Genomic DNA, 16,438 nt, shown 5'->3' with positions numbered 1-16,438 from the left:
GAGATTATAAAAGCATATTTTCCATCAATTCCAATAAACGAATGGCTTGAAACATTTAATCTTTGAAAAATTCACCTCATAGAAGTGCATTGATGTTGGAGAAACTACTTTGGACACTGAAAATTTGGTAAGTTTAACTTCTGTCATCAAGCTGTGTATCAAAATTTTCAGTGGAAAGAAAGTTAAGCAGTAGCATGCTAACAGAGCAGCAAGCAGGGAAAGACTGTATAGTTTCCAAATAATAATTTGGCAAAATTATGGGCTTACTTTTTCATATTGGTTAATTTTAGATTTCCATTTGTAAATGTGAATATTCTGATCAGCTGAAATGTTATGTAAGAATCATGAGAAAGATTAATTTTAAAATGGCACAGTTTAGAGTGATTTATTACGAGCAGTTACTATTTTAAAGATGGACAGGAGAAATAATCAAATTAAAAAGTAAAGTTAGGCATTACTGCAAAATAAAATTACTATTTTATCATAGTTATTTTTATCTTGCATGATACATTCAATTTTTTATATTGTTTCATAATGTAATTATTTATTTTTTTAGGTCACATTCTTATTTAATGTCTTAATATTAAAGAAATCCAACATTGTTTCAATTTACCTTCCTAATGGCAAATCTAACCATATAGAAGACTGGTGTTCTGTCATCTTAGAGAGCTCAGAAAATCGGGAATATTTGAGGATATCAAATGAAATAAGCTCAGATCATAGACCAGTTCTCACTGATAATTTACAAACTCTCATGCCTTCTGTAATTCCTAAAGAGCAGTATGGTTATAATGACAAAATTAGCAGTTCCTTTTCTACATCTCAAAAGCTGAAAATACAAATAGCAGAATCAAAAGAGACTTTTCAAGTTTCTTCAAGTCCAAGAAGTACAAAAGCAGTAGCAGCCAAAAACATACTCAAAGATACATCATTGAACTGCGATGAAATGGGTATGTAATTATCTAATGATTTCTTAATAATTTATCTCTTAGAAATTGTTTCATGCTTCTCTTAAGCATGGCTATTTAGGTCTTGCTGATTATAATCTTTGTAACCCATTTATTTCTTATATAAATAAGGCCTACTAGTAATCTAGCAGTAAACCTACTGAACACTGGTAGTTCAGTCTGGGTTAAAATCTTAGCAAACAGGTTGATTGCACTAAGGCTTTTAGGGTTTTCCTATGTGTAATGTGAATATAACCCAGTTTCCCTTAAAAAATCCTCTATGAAGGCATCCTGTCTTTTGGCAGATAGTCCTCAGGCATGATCTAAATAATTCAGTTTTGGTGCATATTAACCTTGCAATCCTTCCAATGAGAAAATTATTTGGTTAGTTGAGAGCTCTCTTATAGGGACTCCTTAATGGAGGATTTTTTCTGAAAAAGTGGTTTATACTTAAAAGAAAACGATGGAAACCCAATGCAACTAATTTTTTTAGCATCAGAAACAAAGCCCAGAATGATTTTCCCCAGTATTCTGTGGTTTTAGCCACTTAACCATTGGGGGCTTAGGGTTGTAGAAAAAACATAATAAGGAGTTTCTTCAAAAAATGGAAAGTTAGTGAATCTGAAATTTACTGGATAAAAAGAGCTAAATATAATTTTTAAGGTGAATATAATGAAATATTCTTCCAACACAGTTAAAATTCAATGCAAATCTCCAAATATCACTCTTCCCTTACATTTAGCTGTTGAAAACAGATTTAGATAGTTTTATAACTATCCCAGAAATTAATATTTTAAAAAAGTCTGCATTGCACTTTTTAGGGAAATAAATCTTTCATCTGAATGAAAAATATTTAATAAATGTCTTATTTATTTACTTTATATGCAGGAATTATGTTACAAACTATCTTTTTTAAGCAGAGAATTTTATAAGAATATTTCATCACTGGAAATAGAAAGCTTCTATAAATATAAAATCTGAATTTCTACTATATCTCCTAAAAGTAATAAAATGGTTTTAATATGCATATAAAGTGTTTGGTGCCTCTGTGTGTAAAATTTGCAGAAATATTAGTGATTAATCAATTTATTCAGGATTGCTAGAGAGTTAATAATGAAATTCAGAATGTTAATATTTAATCTGTAAAGCCAACAATTTTTGTTTTATAGTTTCACCCTGAATTTGGAGAAATCTAAAGCTGCTTAGGCATTGAAAAGTGATCTAAGTCGGGAAATTCATTCTCTAATTAATACCTTTGGAAATTCTGTGCACAAAAATATGGAACATTTTGGGTGTAATTTAAAGTATAATTACCGTTTTCCTGATTGGTTTTATTAATTTGTGAGAAATTTTAAGAAAAGGAGAAAAAATCATTTAGCTTTTTTTATTTCCAATATCACTAGCTGCTGAGTAACTAATATTGCAGAATACTGACAGTTTATCGCAGGTTAGATTTTTAGAAGCCAATAGCTTGTTGCAAATATAATGTGATATTTTGAATGTTTAATACCAGTCAGTTTCTCTTGGAAAGCCATTAAATGTGTTTTATCATAATTAAGTAACCAATATTTAATCAAAACCTAAAACAGGATTATATATATATATATATACATACATATTTGGCTAGTCTCATGGAAAGCAGGAATTTTCACCCTAAGTATTGTTTCTTAATTATTAAATTATTTCTTTATATTTGCATTTATGAGTCTACCATTGAAAACTGGTAATTTCAAATAAATGATTAATTTTATGAATTTTTTATATTATTCAAAGTTTTAGTTAAAGATTATTAAATTTGTTGTTTGAGGATGAGTTAAAGGTGTTTTCTTGTAAATATTAGCTTTTCTTTAGAGCCTTAAAAGTGAAACAAGATTAAATCTGCTTTTTAAGAGAACTATAGTTCTAATGAATTTCATTTCTGTAACTGGTGCCAACAGGTTTATTAGGAACACTAATGAACTGATGGTAATAAATATGTCATGTTGATATTTCAAGTGCAGTAAGACCCCGCTTAACGCTGTTTCGTTTAGCGCTGTTTCGGTTTAGCGCTCTTTTATTTCAACCCGGGGATTCTCCGAAATTGTGCGCAGCGCTAGGTTTCCAAATAACATATCCGAAACAGTGTAGTTGTGTTTCTTGCTTGGTGGACGCATTTTTATCATTTGAAACATTTGTTGACATTATTGTAAGTTTAAATTTGTATAATACTATAACGATTAATACAGTGACAAATATTATGATCTTTAGTTTTTATCATGGGTGATAATAAAAAACAAGAAAAGAAAGCAACCAGAAAAAGCATTTCACTGGAAACTAAAATACAAGTGATTAGAAGATTAGATTCTGGTGAACGTCAATCTCAAATTAGTGCTGCATTGATTTTGGCAACTTCAACAATAAGGACAATTCTTAAAAATACAGAAAAAATACTGTCATCAGCAACTGCAACTACGTCAAGCTCTGCAACTAGAATTACCCGTTCTAGAAATAACATTATAGAGGAAATGGAAAAACGACTGTCTATATGGATTGACGACGAAATTGAACGCAATATGCCATTAAGCCAATCTATCATAATGCCTTCTTACCAAAAAGGCATAAAATTGGAAACCCAGAATAGACTGAATGATCTGACTGAGAATTTTATTTGTTTTTAAAAGTATATGCTTTTATATTGTTTTTATTTTTGTAAGAAATAAATGTTTGATTTTATTTTTATTAAAAAAAAACATTATTAAATTTAATGCCTAACCATTTTTTATCCGTCTTCCCCTAACCCCATTATTTACATGTTAAGATAGCCTCGCTTAGTGCTGTTTCGCATTACGCTCTACTTCGATGGAACGTATCCCCCGCGTTAAGCGGGGTCTTACTGTACTTAACTATCTGTTTTCATCTGTAGAGTTTTTTAATGCACTGACTACCAACTAAGTGGTTACTCAGTTTGCATTTTATCCATGGCACTGACTTTGGGATAATTTTCAGTTCTTTTGCTTGTCATTTTCATGCAGTGACATTTATATTTCTAAAATATAAGTGTATTTAAGGAAATGTGGCTTCTGAGAAAAGACAAAAATCAAGACTGGCTTATATAAACTAAAAATTTCTTAATAAATGAGCAGGAAATATAAATGTAAAACATTTTAGTGATTTCAATAGTATTATTTATTCAGTATGAAAATCAACAAACAAAAATCTATTTTTTCAGTATTTTTTTAAAACAATCTTCCAAACCAGTGGTTCCGAAACTTTTTTGACCCATGGACTCATTTTTATACTCAAAACTTGCCCACAGATCCCCAAGTGAAAAAGCTACATAAATGCATGGTATAAAAATTACAAATTAAAAAAAAAAATTGTTTTGAAGAAGTATTTATTAAAATTATAACTTTTGTTTAAAATAAAATTTAAAAAATTAATGATTTGGGTGAACTTGATGAGGTGTTATGAGTGTATTTATGTCCGGCTCAATGTTTGTGAGTAGCAGCCACAAATCCCCACGAGTAGTAATTTCTGGTCAGTTTTGTTGTTTTGTGATGAGGTTCAAACGGCACTGAATCCACATTCTATGTAATAGGAAGAGGGGAAAGTAGTCAACAACTTCTGTACAATAACCTGTAAGTGCAGGATATAAAATCAGGATCTGTTTTTGTAACTGGAATTTGTGGTATCCTTGTTCAAACATTGGTTTAAGTTCCTCATTTGTGGATATTTCAATAAGCTACTCCTGCCTTAGTATAGATTCATCTGTGTATGGGATTCACGCGTAAAAGGGTTCAACACCCATTCGGGGATTATTCAAGTGAAGAATGTCTTCAAGTCTTTGGTTCAAGTCTGCATGAAGAGCTGTTAAGGTGTTGGCTGTAAGCAAGCAAATCTTCATCTCAATTTTGCAATTTCAAAAGATTTGGAAACTGAGAACATTCTCCTCTTCCCAAGTTTTCTTTATACAAAAAAAGTTTTGCAACAAATGCAGATATTATGCTTTTAGTTTTGATTAAATATAATTGGTCACCTTTTAGTTTCAAATTAGTTTTGTTGAATTTGGCAAATAAATCAGTCATATAGGCTATGTCATTTTTTGAGGTAATTAAATTGTGTCGCAAACCATTGTCTTTCCTTTCCAGGAATTCCAACACTGAATCAAAGAGCACATAACATCGATTTAAACATGCACTTTTAGATAACTAATGTACTTCTGTGTGAAGTAATGGCTGCAAAAAATGGATAAAGACATGAAGAATGTGAGAGAGAGTTTAGTGAAAACGAAAAAATTTCGATTGACAAGTTAGTCGGTATTCTCGGCACAGCAATTAACGGGACTTGAACAGCGGAACTTTGTAACTGAACAAGAAATTATGTCTGTTTATAGAATTAAAGAGAAAGTATTATCACATAAAATGAAGCAACTTAAACAACTCACATTGAAAGAAATGTTTAATAAAGGTAAACAAATAAATATTAAGCTTTTTTTTTTTTTTTTTTTTTTTTTTTTTTGTAAATTTTGATACCCTTTAGATCATAATTGTTCTTTATTTCATAAATTAAGGTTTCATATTTTTAATTTTAGAATTTCTGCATGCCATCTTACAAGATTTAAACTGATGATCTGTACTCCGGAAAAATCGATAATCCGGAATCGCCGAAGTCCCGACGAGTCCGGATTAACGACTTTTGACTGTAATGCATATAGTGGCATTATTGTGTTCCTGTATAAACCTGTTTTCGGTTGTCTGTCTCGCACTGTGCCAAGCTTGTTATTAACTTAAGTAGCTGGCACCATCTAGAACTATTAAATCATAGGTGCATATTAGTGGACTTTTTTTTTTTTTTTTTTGGTTTTGAGGGATTATCTCAGCATTTTTATTGTTATTTCATTATTATTTTGTTGTTATATTGTCGTTAGCATGTTGATGGAAGTTGAAAGCTTATATTTATTAAATTGAACAGTAACTAAGTTTTAGTAATAACATTAAAACAAGTTATACTCACTACTGTTACTACAAGTGACAAATGAGTGGAAATAAATTTTGTCAATGTTCATTCACAAAAGGTATTACATAACGCTCAGTACTTAAATAACATACTGTATTTTAAACACCCACCTATACTTATATTTTACTAAGGACGTAAAAATTGCTACTATTTTATTTATTGTTATTTATTTAAATTTCCATAATAATAAAAATGGATCGCAATTTTATTATTTTATATTAAACCTTGTGCGGACCCCACTGACTTTGTTCAGGAACCCCAAATCAATTTTAATTTTCCACAGACCCCTGGGAGTTCATAGGGATCAGTTCGGAAACCACTGTCCCAAACAAAGGGCTGACTTTTCTTCACACACTGGACAGACAATGCATTTCTTGGTGTTTTTTAGTTTAGTAGAAATTTGACAAAGTTTAATTGGATTTTTTTTCCCCAGTGGTCGGGACATTCTGTAAATAAAGATGCTGTTCTAGTTTAACTTTTTAAACTAAAGTATACTGTAATAAGGGTTTTGAATGATATTATATGATTAAATCAAATTGACTTCTGAGACTGGAATCCTGAAACTTGCCATAACCGGCAACTTGTTGGACTATTAAACTATTATTATTAAATACATTAAAGGTTTATTAAAGAACAATTTAGCAGGATCATTATCAAATGAAATTTCAATTACAATGAATGGGACAAAAGTTGGAATCAGTTTCGTGAACTTCTTGGTTCCCAAGTTCAATTTTTGAAATTTTGGAATAACTTGAGAAATAGATTATTCAAAGCTTATTTCAAATACTGTAAAAGTTATGCAAGCTCCTCTTCAGGGAACATCATGAGTTTACACTATGGGAACGATAATACAAAACTTTATATCTATCAGTCTATCAGTCTCGAAAAACACAATTTCACTTCTTGGGAAACAATAGACCCATGTGAATGATTTCTTTGCATTATGTCCCAAAACTGATGCATTTTTTTGTACAGAAACTAAATGTGAAATAGTTATGAATAGCACATTTAAAATATTTAATAAAATTTTAATAATGATTTTAAAATCTTTGGCATTTTAGATATTTCATTTAAATTCATTAATTTTATTAGATAATATCATCATTTAGACATGCTTTCTCTTCAAACGCCTCATTCTATTGCATAAATATTATAAATCTAAAAATAAGTTTTTTTCTAGGTTGGGGTGCTTATGTATTAAAGCATCCATCTTGGCGCAATTATGTATATTAAAGTTACTTATTGAATGCAGTTTGAAGAGTTTGTACAGTCCTTAAAAGTATGCAAAAGTGCTTAGGCCTTTTGGAAATGATTTTTGGTAATTAAAAATCCTTAATTTAGGCCCAAATTGGCAAAAGGCCCTTTATTGTACTGATTTGACATTTCTGTCTGTGTTTTATGACTGCTATTTTTAGTGCAAATTAACATTCTGGGGGGAATATTTTTTGATTCATTGACAGTATGTGTTTGATTGGTTATTGTTTGACTTCTTTCCTACTGCTTAATAGGGCACAAAGTCCTACCTCAATTAAAACATCAACATTTCAACTCTTTTTTTTTTTTTTAATAATGAAGAATTTATAAAATATTACACCAAAAAGATTTTTATGTAATATTTATGTATTAATGATGATTTTTATGTAATATTTATTGCATAAAAAACCTTTTTTTTAATGCATTACTAAATTTTGCGATTTCAACATTAGTTTGTATGCAAATTTTTTGGGGTGTCCGCTGATAACATCGCGGCAAAAACATCGTGGACGAAAACGTCGCGGACAAAACAACGCAAGGTGAAAACGTCGTGCTACAAAACATCGTGGGAGAAAACATCGCAAAGAGAAAACATCGCAGTTCTAAAACATCGTGGTACAACACATCGTCGTAGAAAATAAAGCGGTTCAAAAACATCGCAGTTTAAAAACATCGTCGTCGAAAATATCGTGGTAAAAAATAAAGTATCTACAAATCATCGCATGACGATAACATCGCAGACATGCTTTTTTCAGGTTTTAATAATTGTAAATAGATATTCCCATAATGATTTGTGAGCGCAAGGTGTAAAGAAGGATAAATTTTACTTTCACATATTTTATTAACTAATAAATTTTTGCTGAAAACGTAAGAAGGAAACTTAAGCATAGAAAATTAAATGTAACTTATAGATTATACTTTTCATGAAATATTACCAGTAAAAACTTTATAAAAATGATTTATTAATGGCCTTTGTTAGTTAACTATGTCGGTTTAAAATTCTATTAAGTGCTATAAGTTGCATTAATTTTTTATGCTTAAGTTTCCTTTTTATTTTCTCAGCAAAAATTTATTAATTAATAAAAAATATGAAAGTAAAAATTATCCTTCTTTCCATCTTGCGCTCACAAATCATTATGGGAATATCCATTTACACTTATTAAAGCATGCCTGAAAAAAGCATGTCTGCGATGTTATCGTCATGCGATGATTTGTAGATACTTTATTTTTTACCACGATATTTTCAACGACGATGTTTTTAAACTGCGATGTTTTTGAACCGCTTTATTTTCGACGACGATGTTTTAGAACTGCGATGTATTCTCTTTGCGATGTTTTCTCCCGCGATGTTTTGTAGCACGACGTTTTCGCCTTGCGTTGTTTTCTCCGCGACATTTTCGTCTGCGATGTTTTTGCCGCGATGTTTTCGGCTGTAACCATTTTTTGGTCTGGATATTTGCAAATTTTTCAGCAATTTTTTTAAAACATAAAAATTTATAAATATCATTAAATAATAATATAGCATTAAAATAAATAGAATTTAAGACATAGAATAAGAAGTAGCATTAAAATAAAACATTTATATTTTTTCATGTTTCTAAAATGACGTTACTTTCCATTTTGGCCGCTTAGGAGTATTTTGATTATGAAAAATAAATAAGATAATAAAAGCTATGAAACTCAGTTTCTGAAGCACTTTTTAGCAAAAGCAAAAAAGCTACTAATTTTCTACTACTAAAAATTGATTTCATTTTTCTTCTTTTATTTTTTTTGCATTATAGTTTTTTTCCCCATGTACTTGTTTCAGAATATTTAAATGCGTATCAGTTTTCTCTGTAAAATTTACTTCACACTTTTCCTTTGTGAACTTTTTTTATTCAAAAATCTTCTGGCTTTTTGCTTTTACCAAGTTGGCTGGCATAATTTTTAAAGTTTGCACTTGGAGGAAGGATTTGAAAGCAAAATTTATAGACCTACAATTCCAGAAAAATGTTACCAAATGAAAGAGATTTTCATGGTATTAATATGTGTATTATAGGAAATTTGCTATGAATTTCTTAATTTTAGAAGAACAGTGAGAACAAAGTTATTTGAATTTTCTGTTTTTGATCCTGTAAGTCTACCTCTTAACATGTTTATCTTCCCTTTATTTTCTCATCTTTTCACTAGACATACATATGAAAAACTGCAGTAGTTCTAATGTTGTCACTTGGACAGGCATCTATTGAAGGGAATTTTTCTATTACCATATTTGACGGCACATAAGACGCACCCTTATTTAGACGGCCACACACAAGGAAAAAAAGTTTCAATACCGTGGTTTCTTTTAGTTCTCACGTTTCGTAAAAGCCAAATAAGCGATTATTGAATGCAATTACCTTCACGTATAAGATGCAGGTAACGTTTTTGAGACCAAATTTAGGAAAAAAGTGCGTCGTATATGCCGTCAAATACGGTAATAAAGAAATTGAAAACCGACAATTTAAAAGATTCATCTTTTATGCCTCACTGCACCATACACAGGGCATTTCGACACTTGATGCGATTTCTATGGGTCTAAATTCTGCTGTCTAGTATCTATTCTTAATTCTAAAAATATTGCAAGTCCTAAATTTTGTGGCTTCACTAACTTCTAAAAATTCTGCCACACTGCACTGGTCCTGACTTTATTTTTATTCTCAATTCTCATATTATTAAAGAAACAAAATTAGTATCTTCTATATATTCTAAGTACATGCAGTTCTTTAGAATAATAGAAGTCTTCATTTAAATCTGAAATTCTAAAATATAGAGGAAACTTATAGAATTGATAGAATAGGAGAAAGATATTGATTATGTAAAGTGAAAGAAAATTATTTTTCAAAAGCATTGAAAAATTAGAGGATGAAGTGGAGACTAGTGGGAAAACTGATTTGTCTCTTGAAACAAAAAAGATGTGAAAGAGAAGAAAATTGTTGTAAATTAGCTAAAACTAAAATGTCTTGAAATTTTCCAAATTAAAAAGATGCATTAATATTTTGTCATGTTTTGCTGCTAAAAACATACATGTTTTGTAATATTTTGTGTGTAATTATTCTATCATTATTTTACGATCAATATCATAAATTACATGCCTAATTATGAGTATTTTAAACTATAAAATATTTTTATATTATGATTTGAATAATGCTTTTTTGCAGATGTTTTTAGGGGAAAAAATAATAATAGTGACCATGTAAATCGATAACGATTCAGAGTATGTAACAACGTGTATTTGTAACTAATTGTTCACCCTATCTCTGTGCATTAAGTAACTTATTGTCTTTTCTGCATCCTTACTGTGGATGTAAGATATAATCCAAAGATATAAAAATTAACATAAAACTTGATTCCTTTCAGCTAATGATACGTAATATAAAACAAGTTATCACCTCTGATGCTTTAGCAGCTTATTGGAACTATAACTCCAGCAAATCTGCACAAAACTATGACACTTAACTTGGTCAAACAAAGTGCAGTTAACTTTCAACACTTAACCGACCATACCAACACCATACATTCACATGTGTTCTGATCAGCAGCTCTCTTTCTCTTAGCAAACAGCAACAGTGGCAGTAGCCAAGCTTCTGTTAAAACTCATGCTAGTTAAAATTTTACTTCTCATTTCAACTTATACCACTTGATATAAAATTTGCATAAACCTCTAGATTGAGCGAGTACATGACAAAACGAGGCATAAGAAGAAAGAATCCACATAAAACTAATTGTTAGTAAAGCTTAAATGTCATTCAATAAAACTTAAATCTTCTTTAAAATATGTGGGACTGTTATATGTGTAAAATATAAATAATATATTCTTGAATTTTGTAATTTAATGCCAGAATACCTGATAGAGTTTCAAAGTTGATTTTATTCTCGAATTTCTTTATAGTTGTGTTAAGTGTTATTGTTTAATAATTAATATAGTGTATCTACAGATTTATTTTATTCTTAGAGCATTATTACAAATGTGAAGTTTGGGTACAGATAATTGGCCTTTGAAAGGTCCTTAATTCTTTTTTATTAATGGTACTTAAAAGTACTTAATTTCAGTGTGCAGAAATGTATATGAACCCTGAGTTTGGCAATTTTCATGACGTTTTAAAAAAAAATTAGCAAACTATTGATATTTATTGTAAGCGAAAAACATTTTCAACGTATAAAAAAGAAACCCACTTTAGCTATTTAAAATATCAATTTTAATTATTAAATAAGGATTATGCATTAAAAACAACATTTTTTGTGAAATCCTTCTATAATTTTTTTGTGCTGTTTTTTCCCCATGTACACATAGATCTGTTCCCATTTAAAAAAAAAAAAAAAAAAAAAAAAAAATCAACAAGAAAACTGAGTTTTTTAAAATTTAGTTGAAGACAAAATCTATCACAGTTTGTCTATAAAAACTAATGAAACTTGGAATACAATGAAAAGAATGCAGTCAAAAATGGCTGAAGCACTTTTGTCTTTGTTTGACTGAAGGAGCATGATTACTTGAAGAATTGGTATGCGCATGGTTGCCAGAGTTTGTCACATTCTGAAAATCTGGCAACTAAGGCGGTTGTGATAAATACTTTTTTTTTAGTCCTTTGTTGATATTAATATCGCTATATATATAGATCTGTCAATCAAGTTACTATTATTACTTCAATAGCATTAAGAATTCTTGAACTTTTTAGAATTTTGTTTTGTTATTTAGCAGAACTCTTCCAGATAATCAGCTTGTTATTTTTCTGTAAATCAAATACGTATTTAGTGTGTTGCTAATGATGAAATTTTGTTCAAGATAGACATATTTTAAACTAGATTCTTAATTTTCTTTTATACGAGTATTTGAAATCATTGATGCCTTTGGTCCATTCTTATCTACAAATTTAGTTCTGGCTTCATCTTTTTTTTTCATTCTGTCAACAATATCAAACATGCCTGCTACAGATATAACAATGTACTCCTTTAGCATTTTATACTATGTCCAAATCACAATGATTGGTGAATGAGGTCTCATAAAGTGAGATACAACATTATTTAAATTAACATCAGAATTCATTGACATATGTTGCTTATGCATGGGGGGGGATATCACAGCATTTCTAGAAAATGATATAACAGAAGCTCTAAACAGCGTACCTCCAAACATCAAGTCAAGAGTGTCAATGAACTCTGATGCTTCTCTCCTGCTTCAACTGTTACCACCTCTCCACCTCTGGCTTCATCCGAGGCATGCATTTTCAAAATGTAGTCGAGTCATTGCTACACTCCCTTTCTAATAATATATTAACAAAGCAAAAATTAATTTTTTTCCCTCAAAAACACTTTACGCTCATGATTAATATTTTCCTCAAGAATAAAAAAATCATATTTAAAACACTAGCTACTTGAGTAGAAGTCAGCAAATTTGCAGAATGTACCAAAATCTGGCAATCATGCACATAACCGTTCTTCTGACAATCATGCTCATAACAATCCTTCCATCAAGCAATGCCAACATTTTTGTATGCTTTTTTTATTGTATTTCAAGTTCCAATGCTAAACAAATCATGATATTTTTTAGCTTAAACTTAGTTTTAAAATATGAGCTCCCAGAAAATTATTCTTCAAAAGCATTGAAAAATTAGAGGATGAAGTGGAGACTAGTGGGAAAACTGATTTGTCTCTTGAAACAAAAAAGATATGAAAGAGAAGAAAATTGGTGTAAATTATCTAAAACTAAAATATCCTGAAATTTTCAGTCAAAATGGTGGGAGAGCCCTGATTGGTTATATTTAGCTATTGACAAATGGCCGTCTTCAGAATTTGTTGTGAATGAAGATGAAGTTCTTAAAGAACAGAAGAAAACTGGTTCAACTAGCTGCTTGACTATTGAGATAAAAAATGTAGATACTGATTGGTACTATTGTTACTTTTCACAGTATGAAAAAATTGTGCGCATGATTGGCTCGATCTTGAAATTTTTGGAAAACTGTAAAAAATCGAAATAATTGAGAAAACATGGAAGTATGGATGCAGAGGAATTTTTAGAAGCTGAGAAAAGAGTACCAAAGATCATTCAAAGAGATGCATTCTTAGACGAGAATGATAAAAAACTTAGAACACTAAAAGTTTATAAAGATGAAGATGATCTTATCAGATTAAGAACACGAATTGTCTATTGAGAAGACAGCCATTCTTTTACAAGACTTGTGATTCTCCCTTCTCAACACCAGGTTGTAAAGCTACTAATTTTTTTTTTTTTTTTCATAAAAGGCATGGGCATGTGGGGACTCAAACGTTACTTAATCTTCTGAGGGAACATTTCTGGATCTTAATGGAAGAAAAATTGTGAGGTCTATTATCTCAAAATGAATTACATGTAAGAGACATTCTGCTAAAAGTTTGGATGCAGACACGACCCCCATCATTAAAGACCGTATTCGAGATGCTGCAGTATTTAAAATTGTGGGAGTAGATTTAGCCAGTCCATTATATTTGAAAGATCAAAAGAAAACTTGGGTTTCTTCTCTTTACGTGTGTGGTTTATTCCGGCTGTGCTTATTGAGCTGGTGTCAGATATTTCGACTGATACATTTTTATTGGCCCTACGTAGGTTTGTGACAAGAAGAGGTAGATGCACAGTTATTTACTGCAGGTTTGCCACGCTACCTGGAAAACCGGGAAAGGTCAGAGGAAAAGTTAGGGAATTTAAATATTTTAGTCAAAATTTGGAAAAGTCAGGGAATTTCATACGGTGATCCCTAAAAAAAGCGAGTTTTGCGCTGACGTTGGAAGCGATCTTTTTCTTGGCGAATTATGTATCGCGCAAGCGTTATTCAGCCAGCTGGCATAGAACAAATTTTTGCAGCTCCAGTTAGCTTGTCTTATAAGCCGTTATCACATTAGCTGTTTGTTGCCGGGACAAAACGTTTGTAGCAACAGTTCTGAGAAACGGCCTTTGGCGAAATAGGGTTACCATCTTCACTTGGCAAACAGGCTGAAAGCCAAACAAGAATCAGTTATCGCTCAGATTGGCGAAAGTGACGTTTCCTTTCAAGTGACATTCGCTTCTTCGTGTTGTTTTGAATTGCTCACACGCTTTTCGTTTTAAACTTTATTGTTAGTAATGGAAGATAATAGAAAGGTGATTACTATCAAGTTAATCACTTTGATCTTCACTCTGGCACTTCATGTAACAGATAAACACACTTCTGGTTATAGCAATCAATTACATCAGTAATAGCCAAATTCTGTATACACTCTAAGAATAGTTTAAAAATGTGCTGGATAAGTCTATTTATCACACATCGCTTATGTGTATTTTCTGTTGTCTGCATTTCAATGAAAATTTGATGGCTCACTGGAAAATTTGTGACCTGGTGAAAGCATTCTCAGACTAACTTTATGGCTCATAATTACTGTTCTGTCCATTCAAACAAACAGACAACAACAACAACAAAACAAAACAAAACAAAACAAAACAAAAAAAAAAAAAAAAAAAAAAAAAAAAACATTTTCTATGACAAAAATCTATATCGCTGATATTTACCTCCTCACAGCCAGCAGATACTATTCAGCAAAATGAAGATCAAATAAAGCATATGAATACATGAGCAATCAAACATGTGCGAGTTGTTTACTGTCCCATAGAACACTCGGTAATATACCTAAAACACATTAATTATACCAACTCTAGAAATTAGGTGTTCACATCATGAGTTTGTTTTATGGTTTGATTTATTGAGATTACAGCAAAGCACACTAGGGCTATCTGCCTAAGGGAAGGGATGCCTTCATGGAGGACTTTCTAAGGGAAACTGGCTCGTCTATACATTACACATGGGGAAAACCACGAAAGCGTCCATGCAGCCAGCCCGTTCGCGGGATTCGAACCTCGGACCGAACTACCAGTGTTCAGCGACTTTACCGCTCGGTCGCTGGTGGGCTCAGTTGGTTTTATGTGATTACCGCAAAGCCTCGAGGGATAACAACAGGAGGGATCCCTTTGTAGAAGATTTTTTAAAACTGGCTCGTATACCAGTTGCAAATGGGGCAAACCAAGGAAACATCATGTAGCCAGCCCGTTCGCGGCATTCTAACCTGAGACAGAACTACCAGTGTTCAACGACGCTTCGGCCACTAGTAGGCCCGTGCACTTAATTGGAAAGTGCAATTCATTATGTAAACAGACATGAAGGTGATAATCAGTTGAGCGCTGTTTTAAGTAATCAAATGTTATAAATGCACAGCTGTTACATTTCTTATTATTTATTAGTCATGTTTTAATTACGTAGATCATACTTATGATATAATTATGAATTAACCCAATAACAAAATGTGTACACTCTTTAGTACTCAAATACTCATCAATTATTTTTCAACTGATTATTACATACCCATAATAATTTGCAAAGAACTGATAACTATAGTTGCTGCCAATTACATAATCGTTATCTGAATTAAAAGTAACTTCAAATAAACTTCTTGGCAATGTTCATTTTTGTATTCATACATACATATATATACACATCTAATAAGTCATATATTTACATACAGATAGAGAGATGCGATGTTTTAGAAGTTGTTAATATATATTTATTAGTATTAATGTAATGAATAAGATATATATTAATGAATGTATATACAAATGTTTTTCATCATGCATAATAATAAATCCATAAATTTTCAATGTTTCAATATGTAGCAATTCCAATAAAAGTATAGTTTCTAATGTATTTATAATTCAAAAAGTATTTCATTAATAACATGAAAATAATAGACAAATTTAATGAGTATTCTCATTATTACATAAGCTATGCTTTTCCTTTTTATGCATCTTTTATGCTGTTTAAAATGTGTCACTGATTATGCAGTTAACAATTTAAAAGATAAGTAATTAGGAGAAAAGCCGCGCATATACAAACGGATTTTAAAAAATTATTCAACTTAAATTTAAGAAATAAAATTCTATTATATAACAGTGTTATAATACACGATCAGCACGAAATACGACAAATTTGGCGAACTTTTGGCTACGAACAATTTGTAAAGAAATCCGAAATGCAAGAACGTCGTAAAATAATGTCAACTCTGAAATTTCCACGATTATATATTTAATGAATATATACACATTTAAAAAATGACTCAGGCAGTTGTATTACAACAAAACAGCAATAATTAAATCGGCCTCTATTTCCACCGTCCATCACTTCACAGTGAGAGCCATCGCCATATTGAAAGTTACCCGCGATCCTTCA

General features: G+C 30.9%; 1 protein-coding gene across 2 annotated transcripts in view; it reads left to right on the top strand.

The window, feature by feature from the left end:
- LOC118202840 (uncharacterized) overlaps window positions 1–16,438 on the top strand; it is a 57,451-nt gene that overhangs the window by 28,865 nt on the left and 12,148 nt on the right. For both annotated transcript variants that reach the window (XM_035375048.2, XM_085818529.1), the window contains exon 7: window positions 557–950. In XM_035375048.2, the coding sequence (XP_035230939.2) occupies window positions 557–950 (394 nt within the window). The remainder of the gene's footprint in view (window positions 1–556; window positions 951–16,438) is intronic.

Source organism: Stegodyphus dumicola, chromosome 6 (assembly GCF_044657685.1).
Source record: "Stegodyphus dumicola isolate Sdum_Otavi_A_Nest chromosome 6, ASM4465768v1".
In the NCBI taxonomy this organism is placed as follows: Eukaryota; Metazoa; Arthropoda; class Arachnida; order Araneae; family Eresidae; genus Stegodyphus; species Stegodyphus dumicola.
The sequence above is the reverse complement of the archived record's forward strand: the minus strand, read 5'-3'. Positions and strand labels throughout refer to the sequence as shown.